The sequence below is a fragment of the Solanum verrucosum genome, unplaced genomic scaffold (assembly GCF_900185275.1).
Source record: "Solanum verrucosum unplaced genomic scaffold, falcon-dt-bn FXZP01000049.1, whole genome shotgun sequence".
Classification (NCBI taxonomy): Eukaryota; Viridiplantae; Streptophyta; class Magnoliopsida; order Solanales; family Solanaceae; genus Solanum; species Solanum verrucosum.
Window position 1 is genome coordinate 6,768,618 of NW_026020221.1, and position 15,398 is coordinate 6,784,015.

At 27.8% G+C, this 15,398-nt stretch overlaps 1 protein-coding gene across 1 annotated transcript; it reads right to left on the reverse strand.

Annotated features, from left to right (window-relative positions):
* Positions 1 to 12,345: 12,345 nt before the first annotated feature.
* On the reverse strand, positions 12,346 to 15,151 carry LOC125831049 (homeobox-leucine zipper protein ATHB-6-like). The gene is made up of 3 exons (XM_049510239.1): positions 14,806 to 15,151; positions 13,813 to 14,195; positions 12,346 to 13,259 (listed from the first exon to the last, which is right to left on the reverse strand). The coding sequence occupies exons 1-3, from the start codon at positions 14,870 to 14,872 to the stop codon at positions 12,741 to 12,743; spliced, it is 969 nt and encodes a 322-aa protein (XP_049366196.1). The 5' UTR covers positions 14,873 to 15,151; the 3' UTR covers positions 12,346 to 12,740.
* Between the last annotated feature and the right edge of the window lie 247 nt (positions 15,152 to 15,398).

Below are 15,398 nucleotides of genomic sequence, written 5' to 3' on the forward strand. Positions count from 1 at the left end.
AATAATAAAGCTAAAATAGAAAATGTGGGGTGACACCTTCTTAGCAATAGATACTTATTTATTCTGATCAATGTTTCTGACATTTTTTGTTATTTTTTCCTTAAAATAATTGTTGCCTGAATTTTTAGTTTTAGTTTTATTTTTTAGCATTTTCTAATTTTAAAAGACTGAAAAATTTATATTGAAAATTTACAAAATATAAAAATGATTTATTTAACTCCTATCATCATCAATATTATTATTAATTTGTTTTACTTCCTTTCTTAATCTTCATTTCATCATTAATGTAGTTTATATCATTTTATTATATATATAATATATATATATATATATATATATATATATATATATATATATATATATATATATATATATATATATTTGTGACATTTCTTAGAAGTTAGGATTACTATTTATTTAATTTTTAAAATTTTTGAATTCTTTTGTCATACTAAATACAACATGTTTTATTATAATTACATTTAATATATTAATCAATATGTTGTACGAATGAAAAGAAAATTATCATTTCACAAAAACAAAGGTTAAAATATAATTTATTATGATTAAGGAAAGATAAAATTATTATTCCAATATCCATAGCCATATATAATACATTAAAAATTAATTGAAAAGCTGTAAATGGAAAAGGAATCACCATTTAAGGAATCATTATTTTTAAATTTTTGGATCATTTCTTCTTGTAAAAGTTTCTATCCATACGTAACAATAAAGTTAAAATAGAAAATGTAGTGACACCATTCTTACGAATAGATAGTTATTTATTTTTATTAATTTTTTTTGACAATTTTGGTTATATTTTTCTTTAAAATAATTATTGCCTCGATTTTTTTTTTAACATTTATTTGTAATTTTAAAAGATTGGAAATTTTATGTTAAAAATTTTAATAATAGAAAAAATTATTTATTTAACTTTTATCATCATCAATACTACTAATTTTTTTGATGTTTTTTCTTAATCTTCATCTCATCATTAATGTTATTTATATAATTTTGTTTAATCACTTATTTTTTCTTTCTTAACTCTTTTATATATATAAAGTTGGATATGTAAATGATGATGTGACATTTCTTAGAAGTTAAGATTACTATTTATCTAATTTCTCCATTTTTTGAGTTCTTTTGTCATACTAAATACAATATGTTTTATTATAATTACATTCAATATAGTAAACAACATGTTCTAGGAATTAAAACAAAATTATCATTTCAGAAAAATAAATGTTAAATTATAATTTTATTATGATTAAGGAAAAATAAATATATTATTTCAATATCCCATAACCACATTCAATACATTAGAAATTAATTGGATATAATTGTAAATGGAAAATGAATCACGATTTAAGGAAAATAAATGTTTGTAATACCATAATAATTAAGGAGAGAGTAAGATATTATTTTAATATCCTAATTCGGAACTTTTAATCTACTACTCAATTAAAAATAAAATGCATTTAATAACATGAAAAAGTTATTAGTTTAATATTTTTTCTCATTGTACTAATTCAATTCAATCAAACTTAATTTTAAAGATAAAATAACAGCTTCATTTTAATTGTTGTCAATATATTTCAAAAAATTATCGTGAAAAGGCTTTTCTTGCACCTTATTTTAATTTTCATATACTATTATTACTTTTTCTGTCATTTTTCAATGAATTTTTATTTCGATTTAAAATTTAATGTTTATTCTTAAAACTCTGATGGTACAAATTAAGGTGGAGTAGAATATAATAAATGATGATTCTTCTACTAAATAAGAAGATATAACGAAATTGAAAGGGTGAAGGTTTTTTTTTTAAATGGATAGGAAATTCTATTAAGGTATCATTACGTCATTATTCAATATATTTTTAATATAAATTTCATTTGTTGATGCATTTGTTTAGTACTCCCTCTGTCCCTAATTACTTGTTTACTTTTCCTTTTATAGTTGTCTCTAATTACTTGTTCATTTTGACAAATCAAGAAAGAATATTTTTTTACCTATTATACCCTCAATTAAATGACTAATTACTTTGAAAATTGCAGAACTTTTCATCTACTTCATAATTAATAGGGGTAAAATGGTAAACTCACTATGTCATTAATTGATTTCTTAATAAATGTGTAAATTTAAAAGTGGACAAGTAATTAGGGACAGAGGGAGTACTACATTGTTATTTGACATTATGAGATATTTCTTAGACATTTAAGGAGAATGGTAGACCGAAATATATTATATATTAAAGGATGAACTTCATGCAATGGAAGAATTTGTTATTAGCAAATATATTTTAACTTATTTGATAAAAAATATATTCTTCCTCATTTAATAGATGTAAAATTTGTGAAGCTTTATTATTTTTCACAATCTTCATATTATTAAGACAAATAATAATATTACGATTAAACAAAAAGTAAATATAAAATTCATCAAAAATATTTAATTTAAATGATCACGCGAAGTGCGGCCAAGTTCTCTAATTTAAAACAAAAAAGTAAAATTTAAATGGGTCTACTATAGAATTCCTAGAAATCCAACTTGAAAAATTATGTTAAAAATGGAAAATAAAAAGTGAAATAAATTTAATTGAGAGTTATCCTTCGTCTGTCCCATTTTATGTGAGACTTTTTATTTCTCGAGAATCAAATAGTTTAAGTTTAACCATAAATTTGCGTATGATATCTTCATTTTTTTAAATTTTTTTTGGAGAAATTAGATAAATAGTAATCTTAGCTTCTAAGAAATGTGACATCATCATTTACATATCCAACTTTTATATATATAAAAGAGTTAAAAAAGAAAAAATAAGTGATTTAAGAAAATTATATAAATAACATTAATGATGAGATGAAGATTAAGAAAAAACGTCAAATAAATTAGTAGTATTGATGATGATAAAAGTTAAATAAATCATTTTTTCTATTATTTAAATTTTTAACATAAAATTTCCAATGTTTTTAAATTAAAAATAAATGGTAAAAATAAAAATAAAAATGGAGGCAATAATTATTTTATTAAAGAAAAATATGTGTAGAAAAAATAGAAGTAGATGAAGTTACTTTAGTTGATCTTTTTAGTGGGCCTCAATGTACAATTTCTATAGCTTTTAGTCCAACTCTTTAGTGCAATGTTGGTCCTCCAAACTCCCATTTCTAAATAAGAGTAAAATAAAATATAAAAGTGTTAAAAAGGAAAAAATAAGTGATTTAAGAAAAATATATAAATAACATTAATGATGAGATGAAGATTAAGAAAAAACGTCAAATAAATTAGTAGTATTGATGATGATAAAAGTTAAATAAATCTTTTTTTCTATTATTTAAATTTTTAACATAAAATTTCCAATCTTTTAAAATTAAAAATAAATGTTAAAAATAAAAATAAAAATCGAGGCAATAATTATTTTAAAGAAAAATATAACCAAAATTGTCAGAAAATTAATTCTTCATGTAGGTTGTTGTATATGTAGAAAGGCACGTGTACAATTAATGAGACACAATTAATTTTATAGTACAATTTGAAATGCTTTGTGTACAACATGGTAGTGCCGTGTTCGTGCTTTAAAGTGTCAACTCTAATAAGGAGCCAAATGAGTAATAATAATAATTCTAATAAGGAGTAATGAGTAATAATAATAATTGCAATGTTAGTCCTTCTAGGTAATGAGTAATAATAATAATTGCAATATTAGTCCTTGGTGTTAGTCCTTCTATTAATGTACAATTCTTTTTGCACGTTGTACAACTAATTAATGCAGTCAAAAGTTAATGTACAAAATTGTATGCATATTGTACAAGAGTATTAATGCAGTGTTGGTCGTTTCCAACTCTTACTTCTAAATAAGGATAAGGATAATAATATATATATATATATATATAAACCATGGAAATTATTAATCTAAGACAGTCAAAAGGTATCAACTAAACAATATTTTATATAATTCCTCCATTTTTAACTAAATGTTTTGAGCCATGTGGATTACATGTTTTTTTTTGTTTTTTTGATAGAGACAACATTTCCTCTTTTATTTCTTTTTTTTATTGATATGACTTGATGAAAATTTGTCACGACCCAAAAGTAGACGTGATGACACTCGTCTTATCTCACCAAGACAAGTCAGCCTAAAACTCAACTCTTACAATAAAATGAGGAAATTTTTATAATCAACTCAATAATACCCCAAAAATCTGGTTGTCACGTGTACAAGCCTCTAATGTGTTATAACAAAATTGAAGGAAAATACAAGTTCAATGACATTCTAGAATAGAACATGATCATAATTAAGGAGAAAGAAGGTCCGCTTAAATGAAAAACAACTACCTCACAAACCTCCACAAGAAGCCTCAGACAAGGAGAAGAGAAAATATCACAAAAGTTCGGGCTAGTAACCTACAAAAAAATGTAGTAGCAAGGGGTGAGTACCAAACCACACGGTACTCAGCAAGTAAACTTCTAAACACAAGCTAAGGGGATAGAATACGGGTACTCCTTACACAACAACCGAACCTCCACAACTACAACCTGCATAAAACCAGCCCAACCTAACAGTTCACAGTTACATAGCACCCAACTCAACAACAATCACTTTAACAAATTACATATCCTCAACAACAAACTCAATATTCATCAATCACAACTTCCACAAAAAGACACTCACAAATATCAGCAGCACACAAGATCAAGTTCATCAAATAGAGGTAATCAAATATCAAGTACTTTTCAATCACAAATAAAATACATAATCATCAAGAATGAAGGATGTCATGGGATGCAATGCAATATGACACCATGAAATGATATGCCTCAAAATACCAAGTACTCTCTCAACTGTATATACATGATACTCCTCGAAAATACATAGAGAGTTCATGACCCATGGGGGACTCGCGAGGTCCATATACCGACACGGACGATCTCCACGTGTCTGTGCGGACGATCTCAACGCACTATCATAAATCAAACAAATTCCACACGAATGATCTCCACATGCCCAAATTATAATCTTAACATCTCACCATCCCCAGCACGGACGATCTCCACGTGCCCAATTTATACTCAATCTCATGTCAATGCATGTGCACAATATAATTTCAAATAAAGGGGATGATGATCTCAATCAAATATCAATATGAAATGTAATCACCTCAGCTATAACAAGTATACGGGTTCAATAAAGAACACAATCACACATAAACAATTAATCACATTGCCTTTTATTACCCCTTTTTCATCATTAAAATTAATCAATGTGGACAAATCAACCCATCACCAAGTCTCATTATCCCCAAACACATATTACAAAGAAATACACGAATTACATACACTTAACAAGGGTTTAGAAATCCACTTGCCTCAATTAATCAACAATTCACTCCGGGAGTTGAGTCTTCCCCTTTCGTTTGACTTCCAAATGAATGCAATCTATTCAAACAAATATTCACAATAAGATTTCAAAACTAACAACACCCATATGTGTCTAGCCTTGACCCAAAAACTCACTCAATCTATAACAAAGTCTAGGGTTAAGTCATAACTTCTCCAAACACTACAACTCTAATAGTTTTCATATAATATAATACACCCGATATTTAATTACATATCTCAATATATCAAACTTGAATCATAATTTGATAACTATAAGAAAATTGTGAAACCAAAAATTAATGTCATAACCACTAAACTTAACTACAACATACAACATAAAATTCAAAACCAAAACCATCAGTTGATTATCATAATTAATTAACAATCATGTGGCCATCATTACATAATGATTGGCTGCTGATGCATTCCTTTCCAATTCCAAACATACGTACATAAGGTGGCAGAAGTTAATTTACAACAATCAAACTTTCAACTCGTTTCACATTCAATTATAATAATAATAATAATAATAATAATAATAATAACAGTAACGAGTCAATATGCACAAACTTGCCTATATTATTCAAAAATTTATCAAAAATGTAGTCTCAAAGTGATTAACCCATCATTAGATCATTAGCTTCATTAAATGATACCACCATTACATAATTCATAAATATAATATACTTACCATTATTTCTGGCCGAAATTTCCAACAACAATAACTAAAATTTAGACTTTCTCTCAAAGATATATAATTATACTAATGTATACTATCTATCCTAGAATTACTACAAATAATAAAAGTTGAACTTGAGGTTTACCTCAAGCACGAAACAATTTTCTTGCGGCACCAAACTGCCTCCATGTTGAAGCCGTAGGTTAATTATTGCTAGACTCCTTTCTTATTATTTTTACTAAATAAGATAGTATGTATTAAAAGTAATAAATCCTAGTAACTTATTTTAATATTTCAGATTTGGCTCATTATTATTAATAATAAATAAATTACCCGCAAATTAATTAACTATTGTTAAATGACTATTCAAAATTATCAAAAATGACCTTTCGGGTCCAGGTCATTACAAAATTAAAATTGAGAAATATTAAAAACACTTTTGAATTTGACGCAAATTATTAGTTTCATCCTTAAATTATTGATAGTTTTAAAAACGCCCATCTATTTGACTAACTAAACTTAGATAAATCCCTGGTATATTCCCGATATGCCACATGAAATAACAAGCGGTCTCAAACTCTTGTAGGAGCATGTGATTCTTAATAAAAAGCCGAGAGAAGTGTAGAAAACACCCCTAAACTTGACAAAAATTTAGAGTGTATTTTATTGACATTACAAAATCGAAAGTATTTAATTTCAATTAGTCAAGTAAATAGGTGTTTTTAAGGTTGTCAATAGTTCAGGAAAGAAACTAATAATTTGCACAGAAATTAGAAGTGTTGTAAAATACTTCTCACAAATTAAAATTAATTAAATCCAAAACGAAACATTAAAATTAATCAAATCCAAAACTAAATATCAAACTTTGAATAGGAAACAAAAGAACCAAATATGAATAAGAAATATTACCAAACGTGTAAAGATGAATCAATAAAATTTTAAAAAAGTCACCAAAAAATATGATACAGTGGATGATATTGCTCTTGAATTGGAGCTTTTAAGTATGAAAAGTTCTATTTAAATAGGAAGCAAAAGAACCAAATATGAACAGAAAACATTACCAATCGTGTAAAAATGAATCAATAAAATTAAAATCAAATCTTAAAAAATATGATATAGTGGATAATAATACTCTTGAGTTTGAACCTAAAGTATAAAAATTTCTTAATAGAGAATATTACACTCGAATATAATTATGTCGTGCAAATTCAAATTAATCCATATCTAGCGAATATCAAAGACCAAATAATAAGAAAAAAAATACAAATGAATTATTTTAACCTTCTTTCCCTATCAAGAAAGGGGAAAACCCATTCTTTCTTTTTTTTTTTTATTTATTTGAACAAGAAATAGGAAGCTACGTGTCAATATAATCAACGTCAAAGTTATAATTTTGGTCCCAAAAAAAATGTTGTGTCAAAAAAGTGGAGTGATGGGTGTGTTTGTTTGACAATTCCACTCACAAAAGAATATTACTCTCCCTCCCTATCAAAACAGTCATTTTATTATAATTAGAAATAATTCAAATTTTTTTAAAATCATCATTAGTAAAATGATTTATATTCAGATAAATATTTAAGAATTTCTTTAAATTATAATATTTTAAAGTATTTTTCTTTTAATATCGTATCAAATTAAATGATATCACATAAAATGAACCAGAGGAAATGTATTTATTTATGTCTTTATGGTTTTTGTCTTGCACGGCGACGTCGTATTCAATTGTAAACAATCACTGTCGCTATCCGACGTCGTATAGTGACCTGTTTGTTTGGTTCTATACGTTTACTTGTTGACTTCCACCGCTCACGAGAATCACGGTCCTATATTTTAATACTCGAAAAAATGACCAAAAATACCCTTTCGCCTTTTTGTTTTTCATTGATGTTCGATATCTGCATAAGAATTCGATTAATCCAGGTTCGTGCTGTATATGGATTATCTTCCTTTTTAAAAATTTGAGATGAAAATTTGAAACACTCATTCGACATATGATATCTATATTGAAATTCGATTATTCAAGATTTATGTCGATAAGAACAAATTTATTTTACTTTTTCATATTGAGATGGAAATTTGACCTAGTCTACTAATGAATGAAAAACGAAGGGGTAACCTTTTCTATTTTCCATAAAAATTCTAAGCCGATAAGTCAAAACAACTATTTGTAATTAAATTTTGAAAATAACTTCATTGTGTAAAAGTTATCTCATATGCATACTTGTAATTTTAATTTTCCTTTGAGTTTCAATTCAATTATATAACACAATTTTCTTTTTTATTTCAATTCAAAGTCATTTATACCTTTAAAAGATTTGAATTTAAAATTAAAATATAAAATATAATAAGTTATATATCTTGAATTTAAGTGAATTTGGTGATAGGTTACTTTCGTTGATAAAGTTTCAAGATAAATTATTTAACTCACTTAATCCGTCCATGCCTAAGTCATTATCAAAAAGCTAGTACTTAGCTTGTAAATTTTATTGTTCTCAATTTGATTAGGTAGAAAAACTTTAGAATATATATTTTAAGCTTCTATCCTTTATTTTTATTATTCATATATATGTGTTACTTAACATCAAAGGTCGTGGGTTAATAAATATGATTTTTACACCCTTAACGCAAAGTCCCATGTTTAATTTATATGAACGAAAAAAAATCTTGAAATACAGTGCAAATTTAGATTAGTCCAGACTTGAAGTGATGAGTACTAAGTACTAACACTGATCATGATATATAACCAAACAATTATTTGAATTTTCTTTCAAAAGTTGGACACCTGATGAAAATGTCAATGTGTTATTAACTATCAAAAATTATTGTGAGATGAATATGGTTCATTCTATTAAAAAAAAAATTTCCATTCCATAGATCTTATACTAGGTGAATTTTGATTAGTCCGAGACCCAAAGCGAGTGTCAACACCAATTACAACGTATAACCAAACAAATATTTGAATTTTTTTTCTTCAAATTTATATTGTAAGCCTGTATTCTTTTATGGTTGTTAGTTGTTACATATTATATTTATATTATACATATATATAAGTATTATTTTTTTATTCTTTTGTATCATCATTAGATTGATATACTCAAGGTGCGCCGCACCACTACTAACCCTTTGACAACCACAAACTAACAAGTAATCGTACACGTTAAAGTCATATTTCTTCATCTTATATTTTAAAAAAAAATTATTATAGCACAACTTTATTATTATTATTATTATTTTAATATTGTTATATCCTCAAAAGCTGGATTCTTTTGATTTTCAATTACGTTTTTTCAACTTGATCTTAATATATTAAACAATTTTAAATTGCAAAAAATAACTTTAGGTTATACAGAACGCCGTTCTCTTGTGCTTGGAGCTTGACAAAGTTTTATAAATCCCTATAAAAATTAAAAACCAATAAAGCCAAACCTCACTAGCTTTATGAAACAAAAGCCTAATTATTTGATTCCCATTTCCCTAGCTACTTTGATCCTTAATTTTGTCTTTTCCCAAAAACAAATCCCCCCTATTAGAGTTTTTAAATTTTAAAAGATTTCAAAATCTTCAAAAGGAAAAGTTAAAAATGTGTTTTCAAAAACTCAGAGATATTTAGTACTGATAATATTTATATTTAAATAATTGAATTAATATCATTATAATTAAAATTAATAAAGTCTATAATAACATTTATATGCATTTTCTTTATGTTATAAAATTTCCAACATAGTATTAAGCATATATGGAGGGAACAAAGTGGAGCATGCCACCTTTAAGTGTTAGCTATAGTATTAATGAATCTAAAGTATTAAAGATATTCATACTAAAAGTTGATTAAGTGGTGGATTTTCTTAATTAATTGCACCTTTTAATTAAGTGGAGGTAGAGACCATACTACTAAAGCAAACCTATGTAAACATTACCTAAGAAGTAGGAAGAAACAATGATATTCTCTTTTAAGTGGGGATATATATTCTATTTGGATTAAATTATCTGCATTCATTGGTTCGACTAATTCAAGTTTATGATGTATAGAATCCGTTAAAGTGAAAATGCTTCCTATCAAGATTTTTTTCATTCTCAAAATTAAATTCGAGATATATATATAGTTGAAAGTGAAGAGATCGCACTTCATAATGACGTAGTTAGCCATATAAATTAAAGTGTGGTTAATTAAACATCCTTCTACAAGAAATTCTAATTTTCACATGCTTACTAGATAATGGAGAATGAAACATTATAGAATTGATGATTGACTATTCTTTTTATTTCATTTTATGTTTGATTAAATATTACGATAACAATAAAGTTTAATATTATAGAAGAATTTTTAAAAAAGTTTAAAACTTAAACGGTACTATAAAGTAACGTTATTAATAAAATAATGTCAAACGTTAATGTTTCAAGATAATAATGGTGTCATCTAGACTGAAAACGAAAGAGTGCATTTTGAAGGTTTAAAATTTTGAATTAAATCCAAAGTGTTACAAGTGTCCAACTATTTTATTAATCTTTTTTGTAGTATTTTTTTTAATCTTTCTTCTTCTTCTTCTTTTTTATTTTATTTTAATTTTGTAGTAGGTGATGTATATATATATTTTATTTTATTTTGGTTTCTCACTCAATTGTTTGGAGCGAATCTGCATTGAAGCTCCTATGGAGTGACGCTCCCAACAAGATTTTTTCTATATATACCACAAAGCTCAAACTCAAATTTTCTGATTAAGAGTTAAACAATCTCACCACTCAATCATTATTCATATTGGTAGCAGGTGATATATAATGCATATTGCAAATGTAGTAGTTTAGCTGTCACCAATCAAAGTGTGTAAACAAGAGACTCTACACACACCTATCCTTTAAAAAAATAAATCAGTTTCATTCAATTTAATTCAGTTGGACCCCACACCACATCCCCCCCCCACACCACGCTTGTGTGGGTGCATGGGTTTGAAGGGGGGGGGGGTTACCATCTCTAAAAACCTTAACAAGTATGCCTTGATATAGGAGAAGAAAACAAATGGGGATCTTTCTTTTTGGTAAATTTCAACACTAGGGTTAATATTCCTCTCATCCAAAACTACACTTTGTCTATAGCAATTTTGAGACAAAAGGTAATTCAAATGAACTCCTTCCGTTCTCTAGCTAGCTCCACTTCTGACTATATCTAAGTACGATAAAAAGAAGAAATTGAAATCGTAAACATTTAAACATAATTATGCACTTACAATCTTCCTACAACTTACCTATTGAGTTTCTCAATGATGTCTATAATTTTTAGTTTCCTACGGAGTGTTTTGTATTTAATATTTCTATCAAAATTCGATTAAATTTTAATATATGAAGTCTCTCATCGAGAGATAAAGTGCTTAGTCTGAGTTCACTAGATATTCTTTCCTTTTGGGCTTAATATATAATCTAACCCCTTAAATTTTGTCAAAATATTTGATTTAGATGCTCACATTAAGTGGTGTATTTCATTTGAATGTCTTAACTTCCAATAAACAATTAGATGTTTTTTATTTAAATTGTGAAAAAGGGAAATTACCTTATTAGACATATATTTATACCATATATATTAGTTCTACCTATACTTTCAAATAATTACGAATCTTATCACAAATTAAGAGTTTTCTACCATATATTTAGGAAGATACATCAAGATACATTTATTTATATTGCTACTAGATACACTAAAATAGGGAGAGAAATGAGCGAGATGGGAAGGAAAGTGATCGAGACAATTATGTATCCTAGATACATACGAATTAATCTCACTAAACACATGCATATGTATGTATCTTAGTATCTGGTGTGATGAGAGTACTGGCGGTGAGTGAAACGGAAGGGAGGCAAACAAGGTTTGTCTATAGACCAACATTTATACCATACATATTAATTCTAACTATACTCTCAAATAATTACAAATTTTACCACTAATTAAGAGTTTTCTATCAAATATCGAGGAAAATATATGTGTTTTTATTATTAGATACACTAAAATAGGGAGAGAGGCGAGCGGGATAGGAAGGAAAGTGAGTGAGACAAATCATGTATCACATATACATGCAAATTACACTAGACACATATATTTGTATGTATCTAATTTAATTTGCATGTATCTAGAATACCATATACATATGAGAGTACTGACAAACGAGATGGAAGGAAGGCGAGAAAGACAAACAAAATTTGTCTATGTAATTCCACATACATGTGAATCAACATGCGTACCTAAAACAAATTACACCTAATTTTAACCCATAAATTCCAAAAAATTATTTAAAAGCTGTAAAATAATTCAAAAATGGGATCTATGAAATACTTTTAGCTAGCCACCTTTATTTACCATTACAAGGAAAGCTTTTTTCTTCATCATCATAATCATAGATTCTCTTGACCCCCCACCCCCACCCCCTCCTTTTTTTAGCAGTACAAAAACACAGAATTGTGTAAGATTTCAAAGTACAATGCAAAATGCCAACTTTTACCCAAACTCACACACTTTCCCTCGTCCCCCAACAACCCAACCTGTCTACAGTACCCCACGTGAAAAAAAAACCCCACCCCCCTCATTTTTATTCTTTTTCCGCATCGCATCGCCTTGTATCTCAATGAATCGTGACAGCAAGACCACTCTGTCACTTACAATGCTCTTCACATTATCTCAACTATACAAAAATTAAGAGTCTTATCAATTCCAATCCTCCGAGCAGTACCAATGAAGCGTCGGAGCTTGTTCATCTGTGAATAACAGAGTACTGCAAGATTCTTCGCCACTGAAAAAATTATGCTCCAATTTCACATACTGTGACGAACTAAAATCAACCTCATTTGTTAGAATAGATTTCGGATTCGATTCCAAGAATTGGAAACAATTCAATGAGGAATTAGAATCCGGGGATGATGATCCTGATCCTGATCCTGACCCTGACCCTGACTTAATCAAGAAAGCTTCGGAAGATGAAATGACAGCGTTATCTTCGTTCAAGATTGCACTTGAATCACTATCTGATGAGCCATCTTTGAAATCAGTAAAAATAATTGAGGGATTTATAATTAATGTATCAAAGTTGAACTCTGTATTCGAATTGTTGCATTGGTTGCTCTGTTCAGTTTCTTTGTCATCTGATTCGGATTCGAAAGCTTCTTCTTTAACAGCAATTTTGATTTCATTGTTTCCTCCTTGTAGCTTTGATTTTAGCTCATTAATCTACAATGTCAAAACAAAAAATCAGTACATTGTGACAATAATAGTTAACTAGAACCAAAAAGGGCGCGAGAGGTTCATCTGAATAACATTGCATATATATAAGATCAAAAGTGAAAATTGAATTATTCTTTTTTTACTTTGTCACATGTTTTACCTTTTTACAACGGGTAGCTACATAATCAAGGATGGTCATCATTAGTGAAAAATAATATTATACATGTAGAAAATAATATTGTGTATATAAGTCAATAACTCTTATCAAAATTTCTAATTTCACCACTTCTTTTCTGTATTTTGAATCTCCTTAATGTCAGATAAAATTTTCCTTAATTTCAGGTAAAAATTTTTATCTATAGTTTCCCTTTTGGAGAATTAAGTTAAATAGCCCGCTCACTCAATCACTTAAACTAAAGTCTAAAAGTAGTCATTATATGTATAATATGTGTATAGTTGTGTATAATCGGTGTATATCGACTAAATAAAATAAATAATTAATTCGATCGATTACTTGTTTCTACATAGTAAAAAACTTTGAATAATGTAAAAAATGTACCTCCTTCAAGAGAGCTTCATTGTCATGTTGGATAGATTCATAATTATGTTTGAGTGAATCAAAATTAGCTTTAAGAACATTGTAATCTCTCTCCAATTGCTTTGTCTTCCACCGTGCACGGCGGTTTTGGAACCAAATCGCCACTTGTCGCGGTTGAAGCCCTAATTCTTGAGCTAATTTCATTTTCCTTTCAGGTTCAAGTTTGTTATCGACTTCAAAATTCTTCTCCAATGCCTTCACTTGATCCACCCTCAACCGCCGCTTTTTCTCCGATCCGACACCGGATTCCTCCACACAGGTGGTGGCTTCATCATCATCTAAGCCTTCTAACATGGATTGAAAGTCCCTTGAATAAACATGGTTGTTCCAATTGTTGTGTTCATCTAAAAAAAAACAAGCACAAAAATAACATGAGAAGACATAACAAAAATGAAAGACTGGTTGAATGATAAGCACTCCTCACCTGTATACTCCTAACAAGGGGTAAAAAAAACGTAGATCGAAGATAATTTATGAATTTATGTGTTATACGTTGAAACCTGTCCTATAACAATATGTAATTCATCGTATGAGAAGTACATGCTATAATTGATTATATTTAATAGCGTAAAAATTATTTACACAATCATAGTAGAACATTATTTAGTAACAACAAAGTTAAACTTGATAACTAAAGTTTAGGAAATGGATTAGGCATAATTCAATAATTTTAATTCGAACTCATATATTACTGTAATCACACTAAAATTTCGAACTCATAAACTTCAAATCTTAGCTCTATGTCTTAGAATAAGTGCATATATAAAGAACTGAAGTGTAAAATACTGTTCTTGATTCATCAAAACCAATATATTCCCCATGTTACATGGGGATTAGATATTGAACATATTATCAAGAATATAACAGAATTTCATAAAAACATAAATATAATTTATTTATTTTTTTAAAAAAGTGAAAAATTCTATTATGTATTTAACCAAGTAAATTAAGCACCTGTAGTATTTTGACACAAAGAGGTCAATGGTGCACCCAATGAATCATTGCTACGAACTCTCTTCATGATGATTTGCAAATTTTCTTTCTTAGAATTGAAAGTTCAATTATTATTATTTTTTTGGATCAAATAATACACCATATTTCTCCTTTTCAATTAATTCCTCCACTTCTAAACCCATAGTAAGAAAAAAAAAAGATGAATTAAAAGGGCTAAATACACAATTTAATTATTTCACAAATAATTTTGTGAAAAGAAAATGTTGTGTGTACATATTTAGAAAGAGAAAAAAGTTGGAAGGAAGGGAAGAAAATGGAGAGAGGAAAATTAGAAATGAGTAGACAACACAGCTGGCTAAGCTTATTCTTTTCTCTCTTTAAATAAAACCAAATCTGGGGTCAGATGTAGGGTTAGAATCTGACTAAGGTTAGGTACACTTGCAGGGTGCGGGGTGGGGGTGGGGGTGGGGGGCAAATGAAATGAACTTGAAATTCAGTGCAAATGCAACTTGATTTGCAATGAACTTGACTTTTTCCTAGGGGATATTTTACTTTCCTCCGTTCAATAACAGTTGTCCACTATTGACTTGATA